General features: G+C 40.5%; 3 protein-coding genes across 4 annotated transcripts; 1 reads left to right on the top strand and 2 right to left on the bottom strand.

The window, feature by feature from the left end:
- Window positions 1-3894: 3894 nt before the first annotated feature.
- LOC146483837 (protein arginine N-methyltransferase 9-like) lies at window positions 3895-6690 on the bottom strand. The gene has a single exon (XM_085105974.1). The coding sequence runs from the start codon at window positions 6551-6553 to the stop codon at window positions 4043-4045; it is 2511 nt and encodes an 836-aa protein (XP_084962100.1). The 5' UTR covers window positions 6554-6690; the 3' UTR covers window positions 3895-4042.
- A 55-nt stretch (window positions 6691-6745) lies between these two features.
- LOC146483836 (cilia- and flagella-associated protein 95-like) lies at window positions 6746-12852 on the top strand. Of its 2 annotated transcripts, none has more exons than XM_085105976.1 (6): window positions 6746-6930; window positions 7534-7645; window positions 8345-8472; window positions 10126-10194; window positions 10598-10701; window positions 10741-10958. In XM_085105976.1, the coding sequence occupies exons 1-6, from the start codon at window positions 6812-6814 to the stop codon at window positions 10941-10943; spliced, it is 735 nt and encodes a 244-aa protein (XP_084962102.1). In that variant the 5' UTR covers window positions 6746-6811; the 3' UTR covers window positions 10944-10958. The 2 variants fall into 2 exon arrangements, with proteins under 2 accessions (XP_084962102.1, XP_084962103.1); XM_085105977.1 differs by lacking the exon at window positions 10741-10958 and adding an exon at window positions 12363-12852 and having other exon boundaries at window positions 6759-6930; window positions 10598-10658.
- A 5346-nt stretch (window positions 12853-18198) lies between these two features.
- Window positions 18199-21036, bottom strand: LOC146483835 (uncharacterized). Its single transcript, XM_085105577.1, has 3 exons — window positions 20931-21036; window positions 19489-19645; window positions 18199-18544 (listed from the first exon to the last, which is right to left on the bottom strand). The coding sequence occupies exons 1-3, from the start codon at window positions 20964-20966 to the stop codon at window positions 18405-18407; spliced, it is 333 nt and encodes a 110-aa protein (XP_084961703.1). The 5' UTR covers window positions 20967-21036; the 3' UTR covers window positions 18199-18404.
- Between the last annotated feature and the right edge of the window lie 1984 nt (window positions 21037-23020).

The following is a 23020-nucleotide window of genomic DNA, read 5'->3' as shown; positions in this document are numbered from 1 at the left end:
GAAATTCATATTGTGGCGGCTAAATTTAAAGGCATATATTTTGTTCCCGACCTAGAGACGGCAAAAAACGTGTAAACATACACGTGTACACACCTCCAAACACGCCCCCGTTGTATTGTGATGTCATTGAGGGCACAAAGTCCATAGTTTCGACGTGAAAATATTTACTTTCGTTTTAATTCTCTCAATCTTGTAATCTCTTTCGCTGATTTTCAACGATAAAGTCCATCAAAAAAGTTTTTTAGAGAAGAGCAACCGTATTTGTTAAGCATGAAGCCCAATATTAGAAGGCACAGCGTCGAGAAATAAACATTGAAATGGGCCAAGGCGCTCTGCGACATGAGAAGACGCGCGATGAGCTGAAACAACACGATCTCACATGCTAAAGAAGGCATCAAGGAAGTTGAATGTGCGCATCTCCTCGCGTCATCATGATTTCGTGCCAACAATTTCTTTCCAATATATGCCACGGGTCAGAGAGCACGTATTTTAATTGCTATCGGAAATCCAGAAAGCGCTCACGGCCGGATCGATAAAACTAATATATAAATTTAAAATTATTAAATATTAAAAACAAACATCTGAAACATGTAAAGGGCCGAGATATAAACAGCACCAAACGAAAGTACTGCTCAGTGGCTTTCTTCTAAATGGTCATTCACTGCGATTTCCTTCGCCGATTCACTAGACTACCGAGTAGCCCTTATTTTTCTTATTCGGGCGAATCACTCGAGCGCGCGCGAAAAATGCCTCCCGCGCGCGGAATCGGGAGGTAATTTTCGCGCGCACTCGCTGCTTATGGTCTATCGATTCACCTACAGTCGAACCTCCCTTTGCGACCACCTCTCGTAAGCGACCACCTCTCATAAGCGACCACTTTTCCAAAATACCAAAAGTTTTCAAGTCAAATCACTATAGATGGAACCTCTCGTAGGCGACCATCTCTCGTAAGCGACCACCTCCCGTAAGCGACCACTCTTAGAGATGATTGTTTAAAATTTTCTATTGTTTTTAACCTCCCGTAGGCGACCACTTGACACGGCACAATCTGCTGTTTCTCTCACGGGCGGAAATTGACTGTAACATATTGGCCCCCATCATTACAGCGGATGCCGTATTACTAAAAAATCGCACAGCCGGAGCTACCGGAAGTGTCTCCAGACATTGAAACAAATGATAACATAGGTCAACATATACATGCACTATGTTACACTGAAATAAACTTTAATCAGGTTGAATCCCTTATAGGAAAAAAAAAAACTCTCTTATCTGGTAAATAGCATGCATGAACATGCAAGACCGGTGATGACTCTCTCAACCTTGTATTATTCAACAGAAAAATTGTGGCGATAAAGAACGTCAATTGGATTATATAACAAACAAACAAACGCAAAAGTTGTTGATGTGTTACGCTTGAAATGTAACATTGCAAAAATGCCGTTTACTGTTTGGTCCTAAATCAGGCAGTCTAAACAAAAGTTTTTACTTAGGGTTTCGATAAGCAATGGCAAAAGCCGTTAGGTGTCTGCAATTACCATCATGTAAATTACCCGGAATTTAGACCTCTCCCCCCCTCCCCTTGTGGTTTCACCTCTGGTAAGCGACCACCTCCCGTAAGCGACCACATATCCTTGACATAATGGGTGGTCGCTTACGGGAGGTTCGACTGTATTCAAAAGTTATGCACCTATCAATGTTAAGCCCGAGGGGGGGGGGAACCCCGGGCATATGAGGGGCATTTGACTTTTCAGAAGATTTTTTGGTCAAAGTCCCCACCGTGGGGCCCCAAAACTGGGTCAAATAAGATCAAATATCCCCACCTTAGGGAAGTAATATCCCTAAAGTTCATAGTAGTCGTTGTGTATATTTTACAAATAATTGATATAAATTGCCAAGCCAGTAGTGAGAAGCAGTGTTTTTGTTTACAGAAACGAGTGCTTACCTCAAAAACAGCCGTGCTTTCCAGCCAGCGCTCCAGTGAATTCCAAGATGACCGGCACAGACGTGACTAGCTACCAGTCCTCCTCGCAAAAAAAAAAGCAAACGTCCCCAACCTGGGGCCCTGATTCTAAGTCAAACTCCCGAGGGTGGGGAAGGCAAAAGAGGTCAAATGCCCCACATATGCCCAGGGTCCCCCCCCCCCCTCGGGCTTAACATTGATAGGTGCATTAGAGCCATGTTACGTGAGCCAGGAACATGCGCCCTTGTATTCACATCAAGCTGCGTTTTAAGCATCGCAAAGCTTTACACCTCCTCATCACTAAATCGCTAATATACCCGAGGATCACCCTTGGGTTAGGCATGAAAATCAGTTCAAGTAATCTTTCTGAGTTCCTGGAAAGAAATACGTATGTACATAAATTCAACGCATAAGAAACCTTACAAGGAAAGTGGAAAGTGTCATTTGTTAAGCCTGGTTCGTTTGGATGGTCACTCTTCTGCCATTGGATGAATTCAAAAGTTATAGAACCACAGGAATTATGATGAGATATAAACAAAGAACTATTGTCTAGGGGTATCAGGCTGATCACTTGCAAGTTGTTTTAGATTTTGTTAACAGATTGTACATCTGTATTCTCCAAATAGGTCACTGATTTGTTTTGATCGGACCACTTTGCTACCCTTGGCCATCAACTGACAACTTTGAAATCATAAATTCCAACAGAGAACCAGAGAAGGACATGTTATTTCAAGAAGCTCTTGCCCAGTACAGGCTTTTGTACAGGAAAGGGGAGGGGGAGGGGGGGGGGGGGAATGGAGGGAGGAAAGCAGCCCCCAAGTAAGGTCTGACAGTTTATAGCTTGAGGTGTCCAGTGATTGGTTTCATGACTCATTGCTATTTAACATGATTATACAGTAGAACTTTTCAGTCATTTTTACTCTGTTAACTCGAACTCGGATAACTTGAAAACCCCGCTAACTCGAACTAAATTTCATTTCCCCTCATTAAAATTTACCGCGATAACTCAAATTTCTGGTTCTTATAACTCGCCATGGATGCCCATTGAGATATCCCATTAGCTTTTCTTATCGTGTGATCGAATTCTAACACCAGATCAATGACTGAAGCAATCTGATTTTAATGAATATTAGTGCACCAAACAGATACAAAATGTATTAGTTTCTCGTAAAATAAGTTGAATTTGCACTGTATTGTATACCGAGTGCTGAAAATCAATAAAAACTATTAATTGTTAACCTGGAAAATTGAATATTTTAATCGACCCCGATAACTCGAAACCCCGCTAACTCGAACAGTTTTTCGTTTCCCTACAGATTCGAGTTACCGGGGTTCTACTGTACTATAAGCTTGACATTTCTATCGTATGATAGTTGATAGGATCATTGGCCTGAATTAGGAGCCCATCAGTTAACTACCATGCACAAAGACCAAGAGGAGGCAGACTCTTTAGGAATGAATCAAAATATTCTGTTGATAACCAACCCAATATTTATTGTAAAAAATGGGTTTTTAGATTATTCTAATAAGATTAAATCTAGAAATACAGTTGACTATAAAAAAAAAAGCAAAAAAACTTAAGGACATTTTCGGTGTCATCTTGGCACCATTACCAAGTAAAGAATGCAACAGAAAAGATAATTTATACAGAAAATAAAAGTTGTGAAATAGAATAAATGTCAGGGAAAGCTTGTGGATCCGCAAGAAGAAACCGAGTCTAAACATCCAGTTAGACTCCATTCGTGTGAGACTATTTGTCTAATCCAGTGAACGGACATAACTCTCACTTTATAACACCTCACTGAATTAACACCAGACAGTTACTTTTAGTCTTAATTTAATTTATTCTATTTCACAACTTTACTTTCTGTATAAATTATCTTTTCTGTTACATTCTTTACTTGATAATGGTGCCAAGATGACACCGAAAGGTTGTTTGGTTTTTTTGCATATTTTTTTAGACTATTAATCAAGAAAAAAACATTACACTTAACTATTTATTTCAATACTGTTTACTTCACTGTATTTGATAGAAGAGTCTCTGTAACAAACATGACACAGTTCAGAACATCAACTTACAAATCAATCCTCAGCAATTTTCGCTTTTATAGAAATGCTACTATTTACACATGAGGCTGAAATCAGAAGTTCTTGCCCAGCCACAACATGTATTTCTTCTTTCAAAACAATGGCAGCTTGTCTCCAGTGTGATTCCTCATAGGCACCACTGTATGTGGACAGTGAGCGAGCATTGTCCATGTGTATTATGAACCAGTAAGGAATGGCTTGTATCTTCCCAGTCTTCACAACTTTGATCTTCTTCTGGCAATGAGTTTCCAACATTGAAAGGAGTTTGTAATCATCAACAAAGTCCTCCATGAAATTTAAACTGAACAGATTAACATGGTCAGTGAGTGCCGTAAAAGGAAGAGTTGTAAGATCAAGATCAATCTGAGTGGTAACTTGAAATTCATTGACAAACTGACCAATGTTGAGTTCAAGTGTGTTGTCTTTGTTGAGGATACAACAATTGGCAAATAAGAAGGGAGATTCAATACACATGCAATACAGAGTGAACCCCATTGGAATGATTCGAAACTTGTCTGATCCCAATAAGCATCCTCGAGCAAAAACTATATCTTCAACGACTTGTTGGCGAATAACTCCTGATGGTTCAACAATGTCACTGACTAGAACGTTCCATTTTCTTCCTGTTCCATCTTTGGCAATTTCTTCAAGTTTCTTTGGACCATATTCAATAACAGATGGCAGATTGTTTCCTTTCAAAATACGGTTTGTCCATGCCGTGCTGTGAGGAGATGACAACAGAACACAATCAGCCTTGCCTCCAGAAGCAAACAGGGAAAACAAAGAGGGGCCATATGCAATATCAAGAACATTGCATGCAAAGCTACTGTCAGCATTAAAGGTTCCTTGTGATTCCAGACCAACATTAGAACAGTCAATGGCATGCAGTTCAGGTTTCAGAGATTTAATAGCACCACAAATCACATCATCATAAAGCTCGTTGAAGATTTCATCATTCAGTCTTCTCATGTATGAAGGTGGCATGATGGTCACATTACAACAAGACTCAATTTCCTCATCTAAGGAATCGCTACCTCTTGTAGAAACAACTCCTTTCTCTTGTGGTAATTTGACATTGTCAAAAGATGCACAGTTACTGTCGTTTGTTTTAATGCCACAAAAACTCAATCTCAGACATTCTTGAGAAAGATGTCCATGAACAGATAGCAAATCTCCCTCTGAAGCTTTATTATTGTCAGAAAAATTACCATCGCTGTCCAAACGGACTGGAAAAACCGCTTGTTCCCAGCAGAGAGAGTTATCCTTAGGTCCAGTGGAAAGAGTTGTTTCTTCATCTAAAAGCAAATCAAACCAAACTGCAATTGCATCAACTCTGCCATCCTTTGTTGCTGGGATCTTGAAATATACATTTCTGTCTTCACACAAGGTACTTGGATCATTGAAGTCATATTCACTAACTTTGAATGGACAACAGAGAGGTGTGAACCCACCCTTGAGACCGTTCAAGCATTCTGTGTTGTACGGCTCCAACTGATCGCCAACATTTCCAGATGGCATCACTTCTGAGTTTTGCTCCATTACTTCACCCCCAATGCAACATTCTGGAAACATGTTCATTCCACTTATTACTGGTTTACTTCTAGTTTGATTCTTAATATCATCACACATAATCACCATGCCATAAACAATGGCTCCGCCTGGGATGACTTTTGAAACAGGCTTCACGTCCAAGGGTTGCAGGGCCGAGTCCTCAGCTGAAGGCAAAAGCAAGTTAGACCAGGCATGTTTGATGGTGGTTAGAATCCCTTCACCAAGAAGCCCACAGTCCAATGTCTCTGTAACGACAAGAGAAACCTTCTTTGGGATATCTTCACCCACCTTTATATCAGTTGACTTCTTATGGACAGTGTGAACTAATGTTTCCATGTTGTTAGCTTTCAATACGTCGCGGCCCATCTCATACATGGTCTTAGACATTTCACAAGCATAGACCTCTTTTGCTCCTCCTTGAATTGCAAACATACTCAGAATACCGGTACCACTTCCAATGTCCAGAACTACATCATGCCCCCGGGATATTGCATTGGAGATTGCCTGTTTGTAAGCTGCATTTCGCTTCTTGTCATTAAGCATCCTGAAGTGCCATCTCTCCACTAACAAATTTGAGATATTTTCAAGATTTTCCTTTGCTCTAATACTCGTTGGGTTGACGTGCAATGCTCGTCGAAAACACGAAGCGGCCTCATCAGTGAATCCTAACTTGAGCAAGTTTGCTCCTGTGTTGATCAAAACGACCTCGCTCCGCGGATAAAGCTTCAAAGCTTCCTGGAGGCAAACCATTAGTTTTTCTAGCTCTCCGTGGCGTTCAAGAACCTCGCTCCAGTGGCGTAACGCGACAATAAAGTCTTCTTCTAGCAATTCTTTCGCTGAGGGTTCCACATTGGCTAGGAACACCATGTGAGCCAAGGCATCTCCGTATTGTTCTCGCGTAAGGGCGTTCTTAGCAGCTTGGAAATGCTGCGAATACCTCGAATTCGCTTGCATCTCACCCCTAAGATGCTACGTTACACCTCAAAGATACTTTTCTCGAAAAATTATCTGTGGCAAACGGCAAAAATTTTCGTAAAACAGGCGATGATCGCCTGGAGAGACGCAAAAAGACACCATTTTCAAAAACTGCTGATCAATTGCGTGCGGACTCCCCCAATGAAAGTGAGGCTAAGCGTTGCCATGGATTTTATGTAAACTGTGAAATTGATCGACTATTGTTTCAACTCGTGTAAACAGATCATCCTTACAACTATGGCCGCTTCGCATCCTAACCCCGTGGCTTTTATTCCTGATTATGTGGAAAGAAAGGGTTCTCTTTTCTTACGATCCGATCACATGGATTATTCCAGACCGACTCTTGTGTCGAATTGGTGAGTATTGTCACAGTCTATACTATCATGGAGACCTGTCAGAAAATTTGTCTTCGATTGCATCGGTGTTCCACTGTTTTCACATTCATCTCCCAGCGAAAAGTTTTGACTTCAGTGGGTAGAGTTTTATGAAATCGTATGATTTAGTAAATTCCGGCACTAAAAATATAACGTTGTTTAAATTTGGTGAACGAAAATGTTGCTAACACAGCCTAAAGCTGTTCACCATTGATTCGTCACTATGAGTTCTGTGATCGGTCTGCTGACCTACAACAAATTTACTGTCCACATTTTACGGAAGAGATTTGATAGATGAGTTTGTGGAATAAGGGAGAAAACAATACTTATTAGCAAAATTAATAATTTGCATCGAGTTCACCTTCAGGCCGTGATTTGTATCATCAAACTTGAGGAAACAACGAACGCCTGGTTGTACACTTAACTCCACTGCGGATGGTTGATGAAGGAAGTGTGTGTGGAGGTTCGGAGTGGGTGGGATGGTTAACATGTACACTCTGTTTTTCTCACAATCATTACTGTATCGTGCTTTTAACAATCACAGATTAAAAGTAAGGCTGAAACATTGCTTATAATTTCATCTAGGCATCAAGCCAGGGAAGCTGAACCCAAAGACTACGACATCAAAGATTATCAACCACAGAAGAGAAATCTTCACAATTCTACATATCATCGCATAGGAAATGTTACAGATGGGGTGAGGCGACCTTACAATTTCATGCTAAATTGAGGCCAGTCAGGTGTAATTAACCATTGCTGTGGCATTAAATTCGATCAGGTAGCCCTCGGCCCTCGATCAAAAAAGAAATTAACATTTGAACTGTATTGAATTTCTTCCTACACTGTACATGTATCTTGGACTGACAAAAGTTTCCCCTGCTTACTGTTTTGATAACCGGCTATCTAAAAGCCCCCTTCCTAAAACAATGTTGCTTTCCTGAAGAATTATTTCAGTTGAATGGCAACCTTCTATATGTATTGAAGTAAATCAGAATCCCCCACAATTCCATCACTCCTTCCCTATCAAAATAACAAAACAAACATGGCCCTTTTAAAGTTACCCTAAATAAACCAAAATCCCTTGAAAAAACACCTTTCCTCTCTGTTTTGAGGTATATAAGAACAAAGAAAATAAATAATTATAATTATTATTTACATGTACATGTACTCTGGCTCTCCTAATTTATAATTTATTATTTTTTTAATTTTGAGAAAATGCATCATAGTCTTTAAATTTATGAATATTTGAGCCAGTATCATGAAGAAACATCCCTGTCAATTTAAGTTCTGACAAGTGTTTAGCACTTTTTTGCCAAAAAAATCTTCTCTTGAGTTGATCTTTTCTCATACGAGCCATTGACAATGTCTGTATCTGTAACACCAATTTTTTTTCCAGTCTTTACCAGATACAACGAGCCATGACCAAATGGAGCAAGCTGTGAAATTCAAAAGTGACTTTGAAACAAGAGAAACAAGGCGGCCAATGGTTGACATGACTACATTTAATAGCATTAATTTCCAAAGGTATTTTTTATTTACTTTACAAAAAAAAAATAGTTTTTCTGTGATTGAAGAGAAATAAGTTCATTCTCCTGACTTACAGCTGAAGGTGTTGGAAAGGTCTGAATTTACCGTTTGAAGGCATATACATGCATTAATTTGCTTTTCTTTTGACCCCATGAAGGTGTACTGGTTTTTACATGCCATTGGCATGTTTCATTAGACTGAATCTTTGCTAGTCATGTCAAATAATTTCTTACCTAGGGGTTAAATAGGGAACAGAAAAATATCAAGCAAACCTAGGTGGTGTTGAGGGTAGTAAAATAAATTCCAGCTAAGCACTAAATGACCCTAATCTGAAGGCCGAGGGTATGTTTCAGGCTGAGTTTACCTGAATGCAATCCTATTTGCAATAGACCAATAATTATGTCTCGATATATTAAAATTCTTACTTGGCTGCAAGGCTTAGAGGAATAAAACAAAATAAATCACACTGAAGTTCAGAGATGAATTATCAATTTCTTTTGTTTTTATCCCCTATTAGTCTTGAAGTCAAGCAAAAATTTTAAGATATCAAAACTGGTCTATGACGATGTCCAAGTTTAATATCTTAATAATCGGCACATTTTAATATGTTGATGTCCCCTTTAACATGACCACTTTAAAAGCTTTGTTGTATTACAGACACAAACACAAACATAAATAATCAAGACTTTGGGAGACAGTGAGACTAACAATTTTCTGAAAATCAGTTGAGACTTAGCCATTTTGCCCTTATTAGATTGCGACTCCAAGAAGGTTGAATTATACTGTATGTTCTGCAAACCAGCTAAAGTTTTTGTCCTTGCAACTGAGAAATTGTAGCCTGTTCCAGGCATTGAGATAGCGGGGAGCAGCAAAAATCAGCATATGAACAAAATAATATTGCAAGTGCGAAAAAGATGAGAAGGGACAGTTATTTAATTGCTTACATCACAATAGGCTAGGCTATGAGACTTAAATGGGCCGACTAATACAACAGAAACTACATATTTGAGGCTAAGGGATGAATTTATTTTGTTTTATTCCCAGGCTACTTTTTTTAGCCTAGCCTGCAAGCAAGCTCTCTTTAGGTCAGCCGAGGGAGGATTTTGCGTTGGGTGAGCAAAACGTTACAAGCTCCCGCCTCGATCGGCCCCAATCCTCTCGCAGTTGACCGAAAGAGAGCTTGCTCGCACTGGCTACTATTAGCCTGACATCATAAAACCAAAGTAGAATTTTAATATTGGTTTATTGATCTATTTACAATGTACTTTCCACCACTCCCCACTACCTAAATGCCTGGATCCAGGCATAGACCTGCAGGCTAAGAAATGATCATCATGAATCCAAGATAGCTAATCATCAAAAAAATAAAATAAAATAAACTGAGACAGCAAGATCCTGGAAATTTGACTAAAATTACGTGAGACATAAACAGTCGAAAATCCACTAATGGACACCTCCTGTAGGCGGACACCTCTCTTAAGCGGACAGTTTTTCTGGCCCCAAGGGTGTCCGTTTACGGAAGGCTCGTCTGTATATTACATGTATTTTTTGAACAATCACTCACTCCCTAATGTTGTTTGACAAATCACTAAATTTTAATTTGTTTCTTTTAATTAATTAATTTATTTTTATTTATTTATATATAAACAGAGACACTGGAGCACCTGACAGAGGTTTTGGTAGTGTCCTTCCAAGGCATCCATCAGATCATGGGAAAAGGTGATAATTTGTACATGTACATAGTTCATCTGCTTTGTTGCAGTCACTGATTGGCAAGTGCCATATAATCCTTTTGGGTAGGGCTGTAATCGGAAAAATTAAACGAGACGTAAGACAGTTGTAAGTTATCCGAGCTCTATAAAAGTTCAAAAGGAAAAATATTTTGGTTTCTGTTAGTTAGGTCTTGGTTGAAAAATCACTGTCATTTTGTTTTACAGTTTTCTAGACGTTCTGCATCGTATGTAATGCAAAGTATTACAATGTAGCTTAATTAAGCTTAAAAAAGAACATGTAAGCTTTAATATACAAAGCTGGATCAATATATACATACAGAATCCCTCCCCCAGTGTTTCACTGAACATAATTATACTGAAATTAATCGCTTGATATTAATTATCTGCAGGTACCTTGACACAACGTACGGAGTGGACTACAATCCCCCGTATCCATATGAACAGCAAAAGGTAAGCTTACGGCTTATTCGAGTTGTAAAGGCCAGTTCCTCCAGTTTAATGGTTCCTCTGGTACTGGACGGTACTGGCTCAGACCGTTTCGAACACTTGATCGTTCCCCGAAGAGAACGTTGGGTAATTAACTTGGATTTTTACGCGGGAAACTGGGTGCGCAGAGGCAAGAGGAAAGCTGTTTTGATGAATCGATTGAAAAGTATTATAAATATGCAGTGGACCCTATCAATTGTGAAAATAAAATCTCGTACCTTTTTGTGTTTCCCACTTCTGCGCGTGTGAAAAAAGCCAAGCCGAGTAGTCCTTATAAAAGTGTACCTCATTTACTTCAGAAATGGCCTGACAATTCAAGCGAGCAAAACAAACTAAACAGAATCAAAAGCCAAAAACCTTGTCTCTCAGTCTGGCAGTAACGATAGCCTTCATGTTTGTGGATAATGACCGGCCAAAAGAAGTCATTGTAACCCACCCAGAATTGTAACACGCTCGCCAGGAGTCCTGGCGCTCGCTAATTACAAGAATATCATATCGCCTAAATATGTTTCTGGATAAAGATCCCCCCTCCCCTTAAATTAAAGCCTTAAAGCACAGACGTTTTTGAGCCACGGACGGCAATCGGAAATTCAATTTTTCCCTCTTTGGAGCGTTTTGAATTTCATGCCATCGGGTTTGTATCTTCAAACCACAGTCATCAACAAGAGCTTTTCCTGCCCCGCGTTGTAAGGAGCAAAACTACGCCAAAAAAGGAAAAATTATACTTCCGGTTACGTCCGTGGCTCACGAACGTCTGCGTTCCTTATCGGTAACCAACCCAGAATTGTAACGCACGTGCTATGACGTTGGCAAACATCTGAATTTGGGCTCATCCGGAGTCTTAGAAGAAAACTGATGGTTGAACATTCTACTTCTATTTTTTGCTGCTACACCATGTTAATAAATAAAAATGAGGCTTTATTCAATCTGATCGCGTCGATACCATGAACAGGAGATACCATAGGTTATCCCTATCGAGGGTATCCCCTTTTAAATCAAAGCAACTCAAATCAACTCAATTAAACACAAATCAAATCAAATCAAATGTTAGTTTTTGAGGAGAGGGGAAAACCGGAGTACCCGGAGAAAAACCTCTCGGAGCAGAATAGAGAACCAACAAACTCAGCCCCCCGGGGGGGTACTCCAAAAAAAATTGGGTAGGGGTGTGCAGCCCGCTTCCCAAAACCCTTACCCTATTTATGACTAAAATCTGCGATTTTCCCTACCCTATTTATGACCTGAAGTAGCTTCTTGTAAAAAAAATCGAACCCAGGACTAGAGTGCAAAAATCTTTACCCTATTTATTACCAAAATGGCTAAAAGCGATACCCTATTTATGACCAAAACATCCGAAAAACCATACCCTTTGGCGCCGCACATACCTATATAGCCCATATAAGGGAGTACCCCCCCTCCCCCCCCGGGCTCAGCCCACTTATGACGATTATGAGTCCGGGAATCGAACCCGGGCCACATTGGTGAAAGGCGAGTGCTCTACCACTGCGCCAACCTGCTCGAAACAGCCGGTCCACGGTTGCATTTTTGACTCTCGGTTTGGTCTCTATCATGTCGCTGTCGTGTTAAGTTCTCTACGCAGTCACAGCAGCCTTGCAGTTATTTCAGTTACTTTTATGTATAACATGTAAAATGGTTGTTTTTCATCCACAGACCGCTCCACCAGAGCCTGACCGATCTGCTGCTTGGCGGAAGTGTCACTCACAGTTCACAGATGTTGATGATTACAGGCGTCACGGATTGAACACGTGGCATGACGAGTCTGGAGTGTATGCCAACTCTGCGATACACGGCGAAGTTTTTAAACCAACAAATCCAATTCCAGAAAGACTGGCTTGAATTACCATACCCTCTAGAACTGACTGCGAACTTTTCAGATAGAATATTCCGATAAAATTATCAGCCATTTGGGCTCGTATAATCTTGTCCCTGTCTAAAACTGCATCAAATAGAAAGTTAACTTCTTTTTTCAAAAAAATTGCACGACAACATAGAACACTTTTACTTGTGTACTCTTATGTAGGTGTATCATTAGCTTGATTTCAATGCCAGTCCGTAGCTTTTCCGACGTGTATAAATCAGTTATGTGGGTAGATTTGTTTTCAATTTCTAAGCGACAGGATTAATTAAAGAAGTTTGATAGGAAATTGAGGTTCACGATGTTGGTTGAGTTGGGGGGGGGGGGGGGAGTTTACGATAACCGTACGATAACTTTCTAATTAACAATTAGACGGCGAGCTCGAGGTTTCTATCGGCTGAACTATCAAAGGCGATAGAAACCGAGAGCGAGCCGTCTAACTGTTTTAGCATACCTCAGTGATCAATCTAGGAAGCAAAATAAATATTTTTATTTCAAAAATTTTGATATATTTGTGCAATGATACATGCTAAATCGCGCGCTCTGACAAACTGCCGTCTATCGATCGATAGACGGCACCCGTGTAGCCAATCAGATTGCGCGTTACGCGATAGTCAGTCACTGAGGTATGCGTTTATTCCGGCTACGATATTAACTAACTTATGAGAGGAACGTGGAGCCTTTCCTCATGCCCTTTAAGTCTTCGGCCCGATGAAACACATTCATGCGTGCAGTTTTATCAGTCGACACTACAGCATGTTCTCATTCAGTGATCCGCGAACTAGCGTACTCCAGGAACCCAAAGGAAGGTTTTTCAAAAGGGGAAATACGCAAATGTTACATTTTTTCATTCCTTCTCGTGTTGTAAGCTCTCTTAGCCATTCGCTTTCATACTCGGATATTGTTTCCATATAGAGTTGCAACAAAAGGGACACTGCTCCTTCTATCGAAATAGCTTGCAGTATAAAGCGGGAAGTTTATAAATTTCAAAATGTCGTTTCCTCTTCATACTTCAAGTGGTCTCGGTTTCCTCGCATTTAGTTCTCCAAAGTTGCGAAAAGTTCCCTCTCAAGCTCTAGCTCTCTTCTTCCTCCCATCTGAACCTCGGGGCCATAAAACCCGTGATTCAGTGTCACTGATTTCGCGAAAAGCACTGTCAAGTTTTCATCGGCCACCTTTTTCTAAACTAAGGGTAGATATATATCCTAGCCGAATTGTTTGAAAAACTTGGGTACTTTAAGTTTCGTAAAGCGACATGCATGCGCCGAATCTGGTTGTTTTGGCTCGGAGAAGGGTAATAATGATACAAAATAGATAAGAAAGGAGAAAGAAGAGAGAGGAGAGGGAAAATGAAAAGACGGAAGACTTTTTGTTTTTACATTGGCAACTCGGGCAAAGAACTGAACATGTTTAAGTTAAATGTTTACTTCTCGTATCTGAGTCTCTGTTTCTCAGTCAGCCCTTTAGTGTCTACCGGAAATTGGCTTGCAGTATGAACGAAAATGCACAAATTTCAATTTTACTTTCTCTCTCATACTGCAAGCTTTTCGGACTCTTCACTTTACAATTTAGACAGACATTATAAGTAGATCAGTTATCTAAAGGTAAAACCAGAGTTCCAGTTGTATCGAAATCAGCGCACTGAGTGTCAGTGAAAAAATGTGAATCTCAAAATTTTCGTTTTCTTCTTTCAGTGCAACCTCTCTCGCCTATTCAGGAACCGCGGAGCCGGGGGGGGGGGAATGGGGGGGCTCCAGCCCCCCAATAATTTTGGAAAAAAATATTTTTCAAATGTAAAATTACTGTTTTACTGCTTTCATAGATACACGATAATTAATGAAGACTTTCGCCAGTGAGCGTTGTGGTACGCGGTAACGTAAATTGATTTCTTCATTTATGACATGCAATATGGCGGCCCTTCCTAGGGCATGGTTTCTATGTTTTCTCTTAAGCTCTATTATAGAAGTCGTTGTTTAATTACTTCCATGAGTTTCATCAGAAACCCACAACTCTTGACGGAGACGGTATAGTAATCAGTACGGCACACTTAATGTAGGAGCAATGGCATGTTTCTGCTACTTCCGTGAAATATCGCGAGAAGTACCTCAAACGAAGACTGATGCACAGCTGCAGTCACCCTGGGTCGCACATGCAATCCAACTACTACCAGCAATCAGGAGGCTCACATGCAAGGGCAATATGGATCGCGAAGAGAGTCGGAAAGGATGCAAACGGAAAAGGCCCTCCAAGATTTCCAATTTCTTTCAAAAGGCATGTCAGCCACCAGTGGACAACACAATGCCAAGCTGACGAAGGATGCACTCAAGAAGATCAGAAATGATGACTGTTTTGCAACTTTTTATCAAACAGTGCTTCGCAATAAACAGCTTCATGTTTCTATTACGGAGCCTGAGGTACCAAGAAACAAAAGAGCTCCTGGAAGATTTGAGATTGGAACTGGAACGCCTTTCTTCCCTGTGACTCCTGAGCAAGTATATCGAAGAATCAGTCTACTTTGAAGCACTAGATTTCAGTAATAGTCTCGTCCATTGAAGAACGTTTTGATCAGCCTAGTTTCAAAGCATACTCCAATATGGAGTCTATTCTGACAGGCGTTTTGAGCTCGCAAGACGTATACTAACAAATGGACTACAAGAAAGAAAATTATGCTGACGATTAGTAAGAAAGTAAGAACTGGATATCTTTTTTCCCAACTCGAAATTTTGAAAGTGTTGATCAAGGATGCGCAGATTAATTGCTTTGCCGATGTTTGAAAGCGGTTAAGAGTCTTACTGATCACGAGAGACACATGATAACTGAGGTTATTGTTATTTGTAAACTCCTGTTGGTAAATCCTGTCACAAGTGCTACATGTGAGCGGTCGTTTTCCATGGCAAGAAGAGTGAAAACGTGGTTGCGTGCTAACATAAAACAGCAACGTTTTAATAATGTAGCCTTATTGCATACCCACAAGGCAAGGACAGATAAAATTCGGCTTCTAGATGTAGCGAATGAATTTGTCCAGCGAAATGAAAACCGTTTTCGCAACTTTGGTAAATTCACTGATTTAGATTTGTCAACGCGCTAAAAAGTAATTATTGAGATTTTCCCTGTGTTTGATGTTTTGTTATTTTATTTCAAATTTGGTGTTTATTAGCCTGATACTTAAAATGTCCAACTTCCACTCGTCACGGCTTCATGACAAACGAGTGACATTTGTAGCCCTGTTTCCAGACGCTCAAGACATTCCTTCCTTCAGCCTAGGGACTGAATCTAGCCGCTGAGTAACCCCAGTAAAAATATTTTGTGATCACAGCGTGATCACAGATCACGCCCGTGATCACTCCTTTCACCGTGATCACGCCTTCACAAGGCGTGATTGGAGTGATCACGGTGTGATCACTCCAGTGACCGTGATTTTCTACAGTGATGGCGTGATCACGTATGATCGGTGATGGCTTAACTGTCCAAACATTATTCATTAGAGTAAAATTGAACAACAAAAACAACCAAACCGCATATAAATCTCATTCAAATGGTCCAAAATATCTGTAACACTAATGGAGTAAAAAATCTTTTATTCTAGTAAATTAAAGATGTGGTTCAATAATCAGTTATAGCCGGGCACCGTGACTTACCGCGCTTAAAACTTGGGACAATTGAATCTTTCTTTACTGCGTGTCGTTCAATCTTTAACTCACAGGTTTCATGGTTTCACGCGTTTTTTTCTCCGTTCATCAGTCCTGTACAACATTTTATAGCAGCTTTTTAAACGACTAAGAATGAATATTTACATTTGGACGATCAAATGCAAATGCAATCCTGATAGTTGTTGTAGGATATGTTGCCTTCTATGCTTGATTCATTTCACTTACTTGATCCAAGGCGAAAACTCAAGGCTGCTTTTTTGCATGTTCCCGACGAAGCACTGAAAAATATTTCCATTAAATACGATTCTAACTTCAGTTTCGAGAAAAATAGCGCCTTTTCTCCGAATTCCGTGACACGTGCGTGTCGGAATTTTATCTACAAGGTGTCTTGAGACATATGCGTGTTTAATCTTATTGGCCAAATGTCATTAACCTGTTTCGAATTACCTCTTCCTGATCGCGTTACAAAAATTGTCCTGAAAATAAACTTGACCGTTGGTAATTTGACTTAGAAGAGCGGGAACGTTTTCAATGCGAAGTATCTTCTCTTATCACTTTGGGAAACAGTTTAATGTTTGCTTTACTGAAGCGAAGATCTGCACCCGGCCGTTTTGTAAACAACAGACTGTTCCTTCGGATTGTCTCCGACTGTGTATTGCCGCTTGGATGTTTGGAGTTCGTCGCGATAAATGTACTCTGATCGAGAATTCTGAGGACTTCTTTGGTCTGCTGTAAAACGAAATGATTCTTGCAAGTTGTCAATTTTAGTCCACGTTTATAGACGGGAAAGTCAATATCGAAGAACGTTCCGATTATCGAGGTGAGCAACACGATCACATATAAATATAATAACGATGATTTTAGAATTTAAGTGATTCCCGGTTAGTATTCTTCTAAACCAAGATGAAAAATATTAGTTCACGTTTAATAAACCTGTTTGTAGTTCTCAACTTGTCAAAATGTATACTAATTTAGCTTGTTCCACTGCGCAACAGACTGCCCCGTGTGGTGTTCATTTTTATTCTGTACACAAAAATAAATAAACTTAAGTGCTGCAAAACAACTTTTTACTGCAGACTGCTGTGTTTATAATGTTAAGCCCGGTGTTAAGGCACGTGCACTGTACTAATATAAATTGTTACGCTTGTCAACTATACTAGATAATTTGCTTATTATCAAAGCGATTCAATTCGAAATTCATTCCCCTATTGAAAAAGTGCGTGATCACGCCACCGTGATTTTAAGGGAGTGATCACGGTCAGCAGCCATTCAGGCGTGATTCTGGTTTTTCTGTGATCACGGCCGTGATCACGCCGTGATCACGCGTAAAAAGTTTTTACGCGTGATCACGGCGTGATCACACCCTGTGATCACACCCGTGATCACGGCGTGATCACGCCTTTATTTTTACTGGGGAAGCGCAGAAAATGCCTCCCATGTGCAAGGGGAACATGCATTTTGGGGTACACACCCAGTGCAGAGGGGGCTGGGCGGGGGTACCCCGCCCTGCCCCCGACGTCGGGGACTAGTCTTCACACTTTGGTACACTCAACCCTCTAGTCTTCACACTTGGATGGGAAGACGAAAGGCGAATTTAATTTTTCAATCAGATGGTATAATAAATGGCGGCTGATAAATTACATTCTTTCATTTTAGCCTTACTATCATCGTTAGCATGTACAAAATTCAATAGAATTTGTTCTCTATAATGATGTTTGGTAGAAAATAATAATAATTTGGCCATCTTTTATGGAAAAGGCCTAAGGCTTATTTGCTTTAAAATTTGTCAGTACTGAGCAAGGATCTTGCGTGGACAATTAAACAAAAGGGGAAATTTAATATAAGCACTGAGTTCATCCTGTCTTGGCACGAATCAATCCGTCGAGGGGCTTTAAGCTTCATCTCTTCACCACAGAGAACGTTTAGTTTCGACTTTCAAATACATTTAAATAATTAAAATATATTCAAGTCTGTGTTATCGAGTTATAAACCAGATACTTTATTTGCATCCATAGCTCTTCGTTTTCACATTTTTCTGTCTCAAGTTCATGTTTTTCTTTTTTTTCTATTAAACAAGCTCAAGACTCCGTCCAGTCCGCTTTTAAAATTGTGTCTGTTTGCTCACGACGAGTTCCACAGTGATTTGACTATAAGCTAATGTTCCTTTATGTTTTTTCCCGGTAACGTTTAAAAAAGTAGATCGAATTTTTCCTTGTATTCAGCCGTCAGGTTGTTTGCCAGACCAGTCATCTTTTTCAAAGATTTTGTCAGAGAAAGAAGCTCATCTCCAATCGGATTTCCTTCACTTTTTTCTTCCAACGCATGTCCTGTATTACATTGTAAAGAAAGAAAATCAAAGGTTTAATAATTTAAAAGAGTAAAGAAAACTGGGTCCATAGTTCAAACCCAATAGCTCTCGCGGAAGCAGCCGGGATCGACTCTAATCTGAAAGCCCCTTCGGGTACTTGGGCGTCCCAGCTGAAGGGTGTTACGGTTTCATGATCAGAGGGAAGGTTTTGCAAGACCAAAATCGGCAGTCTAAAAAGTCCTAAAGGGCTTCAAGAAACACCTAACACCATTTCCCCCTTCTTACCCCCCACCATTAGACCCTGATTTTCCTCCAAAGGTTATATATACTCCCGGGAGGGAGAGGGGGAGTTGGGGGGGAGGGTGGTGGAGAGTAAACTCCTTGGAATATTTGGTAGGGGTGTGTTTCTCCTGACCCTATTTAAGACCAAAAAATGTTATTTTCCTATACCCTTTTGCAGACTTTGATCTTTTGAATCCATGCTGTCTCAAGACTTTCAGACCAAAACGGCTCAGAAACTAGAGTGCGAGTAGTCTTTTTTTTGCTCGAGAATCCGTGCGGGAAGAACGCATGATAGTCGCGCGCGAGATGGGGCTTTGCCGCTCACGCGCGCAACTCGCGCTTGGAATATCTTACATTCTTCCCCGCGGATTCTCGAGGAAAAGACAGAGTGCTCGCGTCTACTTCGTAATCATACCTTCTTGCGCCCCACATACCTATACAGGTTTAATAGGGGAGTTCCCTCCCGGTGGGTATCTACCGGTATATTCGGTTTTAATCCATTTTCGTGGAAGGTTTTCTTGGAAGTGACTTACAAGATTGGAGAAAAAATTAAGGGAAACTGAATTCCCGTGCTAAAATTACTCTCTAAACTTAACAATCATTCTCAATACAACTAAGAAGTTTTTTTTTTTTTCAGAAAACTTTGATTGTAAGGAAACTGTGGTTATGAGTGTTACATACCTGTCAAAATAACATTCTTGATATTCTTTAAGCCCGTAAAAGCCTCATAAAGGCTTTTGTCCAAGACTAAACCGTTGTTGTTGTTAGAAAGCGACATGTCTTGCAAGCTCTGAGGAACTAAGATGGCTTGTTCCATCTCTTCTACAGCACATACAAACTGAAAATTTAACGAGAACAGTAAAGAGTGTAAATAAATTCGAACTAAGAAAAATGACCAGCACACTGTCCGCCGAGTTTCCTTCAAACTTGACTCGGTCAGTTTTCCAAGCTTCCCTTTCATTCCCGTTTTACAGCATTGGGATAGAAAAGGATATATTAAAAGTGGTTTTGTATGCTTTTTATAAGATAAATGTTCACTTTGGAAGTGGAATATATCAAATATTATTCCTTTATGGTTTTTGACTGGACTTAACATATTGAAGATCATCACAGTTAATTCCACGCAACAGCATGCAATAAATCACACGTTTGTTGGTAGATTCACGTGCAGTAATTTTCCGAATTCATGCACTGAAAGTTCCGTGACTGAAGCCCTGTATAGTCATGCATTCTTCCAGATCGTGAAAATACGGAAGATTGTGAAAATACCCAGAGGTTCAATTTATTGTCAGGCATGACGCGTTAACAGGGTTAATCGTGATTAGCGAACGTAACTTTTTTGGGGGATATAAACGATGGTTCCAACCATTTTGCAGGTCGACATTCTTTTAGAATTACCGTATCTCCCGCAAACTGCGGAATGGAGGTATATTCAGTTCGGTATAAGTTGTCCTTACAAAGCCGCACAGCACTTTCATTGGTAGATGTCACGTGCATTAACTTTTTGGGGTGTGTTATTTTTAGGCGTACGCAAAGTTCCGTGACCGATGCCCCGTTAGTACCCGATTTGCCCCTGGTCCCGTTTATTCTTTGAGATCTTGAAGTTACCCAGATATTGTTGTTCGCCGTTAAACATTGAAAAGGCATAGCAGCAAACATAACATGTTTTGGGCATCTTGCATGTCATTCTATCTCCACGGTATGCTTTAACTGATGTCCTAGAGCTCGAGCTATGCGACGTCGAGATCGTATATTGCACAGTCCCAATCAAAAAAGGGGGAGGGGAGGGGGGGGGGGGAAGAGGGAACTTTGTAGGTACAGAATTAGAACCTAAAACTATACTCTCAGATTTTTCTTGCTCCACAAAAGGATAGAGATAGCAACGAAGGGAATATTTAAGACAGGCTTAAAAAACAACGTATTTCAGTTGAAAATTGGTAGTTCTGAATTTCGACAATTTCGAGCTTGAGGCGAAACACCCTACTCACACCTCCCACCCGCCCCCTTCTGCTACGTAAATTAGCAAACATTCAACAGCACCGCTGTCGAGGATTTGAAGATTTTGAGAACGATGTCCGGGGCGAAAGACTGAAATAACAGTTTTTTTTTTTTTCAAATCTCACCTGGGAGAGGGTTTTCAGTACGCTCTTGCTGTCCATAGTTAATCAGTTGGTCAAAGAAGGTAACTAGGCCTGTACAGGAATCGGTGTGTAGTGACCAGTGTCCGGGTTGGTGAGACTGAAGCAATTCCGAACACTCCTTTTATACTGATCGGACCTATCAAAAATGTCACAATACACACAATGGGTAATATATTACGTAATAAGGTCTCAGTTGCTTTTGACTGCAAAAGATCGGGAGACCGCGAACATTACTTTATTTTTCCTAGCCCTTGCAAGTGAATTGGCAAAAGTAATTGACAAATTAGGAAAAGGAAGTGAGACAAAACAGAAACAGTGCTTCTAGAACCTTCCGTGCAACGGAACAGTCTGTGTAGGAAGAAAATACGTTAATACTCAAAAGATGTCTAGACGGATTAATAACTAGTCAGTACCTAAAATAGTATCAGTTATTGTACCAGAGTTGTTACCGCCAGCTAGGACAAAAAAAAATCCGCTTTGGGTCCCGGTCTCCGGTTGGGACGTAATCCCCAGGAAGAGAAACAATGTGCACAGCTCCCAGGGGGGTGGGGGGACATTTTTGGCAGAAAAGGTACCCCTTTCGTATAGCTTCCATTGGAAAATAATGAAAGGTCCTTTTAAATACCTAAATGACAGATTTTCCTACCCTTTCATACAGTGATCTGAAGCGTTGAAAGAGGTACGTACCCCTTTCGGGCGGAGTCTCCCTGTTTAGCCTCTCTTGGTATAGGCCATTATAGGGAGTACCCCCCCTCCCCCCCCCCCCCCGAGCACAGCTGATCTAATATCAAACCAAAATAAGGATTTTTCTTACGGCCAATTTCAAACGCCAAGCATTAAATAACCCTCCGCCCATTTTTTTTGTCCAAACCATCAAAAATCCGTATTTTATAAGAATGTTGAGGCTGAGATTAGTATGAAGAACATTACCCAGGGTGAGGCAGTCAAGAACATATTTATTGTGACCAAATGTTTTTACTAGTGAACAGTATAAATACAGATAAACCAAATTACGGCAGATACGTACTGCTCTGGTGTCTTGGTCACATCCACATAGATTTATTCAAATACATCAACAGGTATGTTAAGAAGGCTCAAGTTGCCAAAATAAATAAATAAATAAATAAAAAAAATAAGAACGTCCAACATCAGCCCCAAAACTGAGATGTTCTTATAAAAGGAGTGTATTTTCGAAACAGTGGACAAGGTATATCCTACTTTACCATAGATCCACGATATTTTAGACCCATCTGGATGAGAGCTAGTTCAGTTCTGGTCAGCAAGTTTGCGGCTTTTTTGATAGTGGCAGGCCCATACAAAGTCTATGAATAGACAATACCACTCAGAATAGAGTCGTATTCGTTTTGTCTGGTATAGACCGCCTGCTCCAATTGTCCGAAATTGCGACAAGATTTGAAATTCAGACGGCGGACATGCATCATATATCATAGACTCTGTAAACAGCGTTTCAGTGTAGAGCAAACAAGACAAACGTTGATCCAAGATTGTGTTAATGAATTCGAACATTCCTGGAACGCATGCATGCAGACTCCGGGGTTTGCTTCCCGGGGGGGGGGGGGGGGTACTCCTCGGAATTCTTGGTGGGGGTGTGCCGCCCGCATCTTCAAATCCCGACCCTATTTCAGACCTAAACATGCCATTTTCCACACCCGTTTTCAGACCTGACCTCTAAAATTCATACCCGTTTTCAGACCCGAACGGAAGTTGACGCAAGAAGTAAAAGTAAGCTGGAATGACATATTTTATCTATTTCTTTTTCTCGCTATCAGTTAGTCGTTCCAGTTACGTACTGAGAAGAAAAATATGTTTGTAAGCTTTCGTAAATGTTCCCGGCCCCAAAAACCCGACCCGATTTCAGACCGTAATTGTCAAAATCTATACCCGTTTTCAGACCAAAACGGCTCAAAAGCCATACCCTTTGGGGCGGCACATACCTATATACCTTACATAGGGGAGGACCTCCCCGGGGTTTGCTTTCACTGAACTGAGTTGACGCGTATTCTCTCTCTGACTTTCCTGTCTTCTGTAGTTTTCTGTGTTATTAGCTGGGC

Source organism: Pavona decussata, unplaced genomic scaffold (assembly GCF_977016875.1).
Source record: "Pavona decussata unplaced genomic scaffold, jaPavDecu1.1 SCAFFOLD_38, whole genome shotgun sequence".
NCBI classification, from domain to species: domain Eukaryota; kingdom Metazoa; phylum Cnidaria; class Anthozoa; order Scleractinia; family Agariciidae; genus Pavona; species Pavona decussata.
Note: the sequence above shows the minus strand (reverse complement) of the source record. Positions and strands in the feature narration are given on the sequence as shown.

What these genes read in the sequence shown, in the direction of transcription:
- LOC146483837 (XM_085105974.1), bottom strand. Translation starts at nt 6,553, where the DNA reads ATGCAAGCGAATTCGAGGTATTCGCAGCATTTCCAAGCTGCTAAGAAC.
- LOC146483836 (XM_085105976.1), top strand. Translation starts at nt 6,812, where the DNA reads ATGGCCGCTTCGCATCCTAACCCCGTGGCTTTTATTCCTGATTATGTG. An exon ending in TAGGAAATGTTACAGATGGG is followed by an intron (nt 7,646 to 8,344) that starts GTGAGGCGACCT and finishes TTTTTTTTCCAG; the next exon opens with TCTTTACCAGATACAACGAG. An exon ending in AATAGCATTAATTTCCAAAG is followed by an intron (nt 8,473 to 10,125) that starts GTATTTTTTATT and finishes ATATATAAACAG; the next exon opens with AGACACTGGAGCACCTGACA.
- LOC146483835 (XM_085105577.1), bottom strand. Translation starts at nt 20,966, where the DNA reads ATGGACAGCAAGAGCGTACTGAAAACCCTCTCCCAG. An exon ending in TACTGAAAACCCTCTCCCAG is followed by an intron (nt 19,646 to 20,930) that starts GTGAGATTTGAA and finishes TTAAATTTTCAG; the next exon opens with TTTGTATGTGCTGTAGAAGA. An exon ending in CAAGAATGTTATTTTGACAG is followed by an intron (nt 18,545 to 19,488) that starts GTATGTAACACT and finishes AATGTAATACAG; the next exon opens with GACATGCGTTGGAAGAAAAA.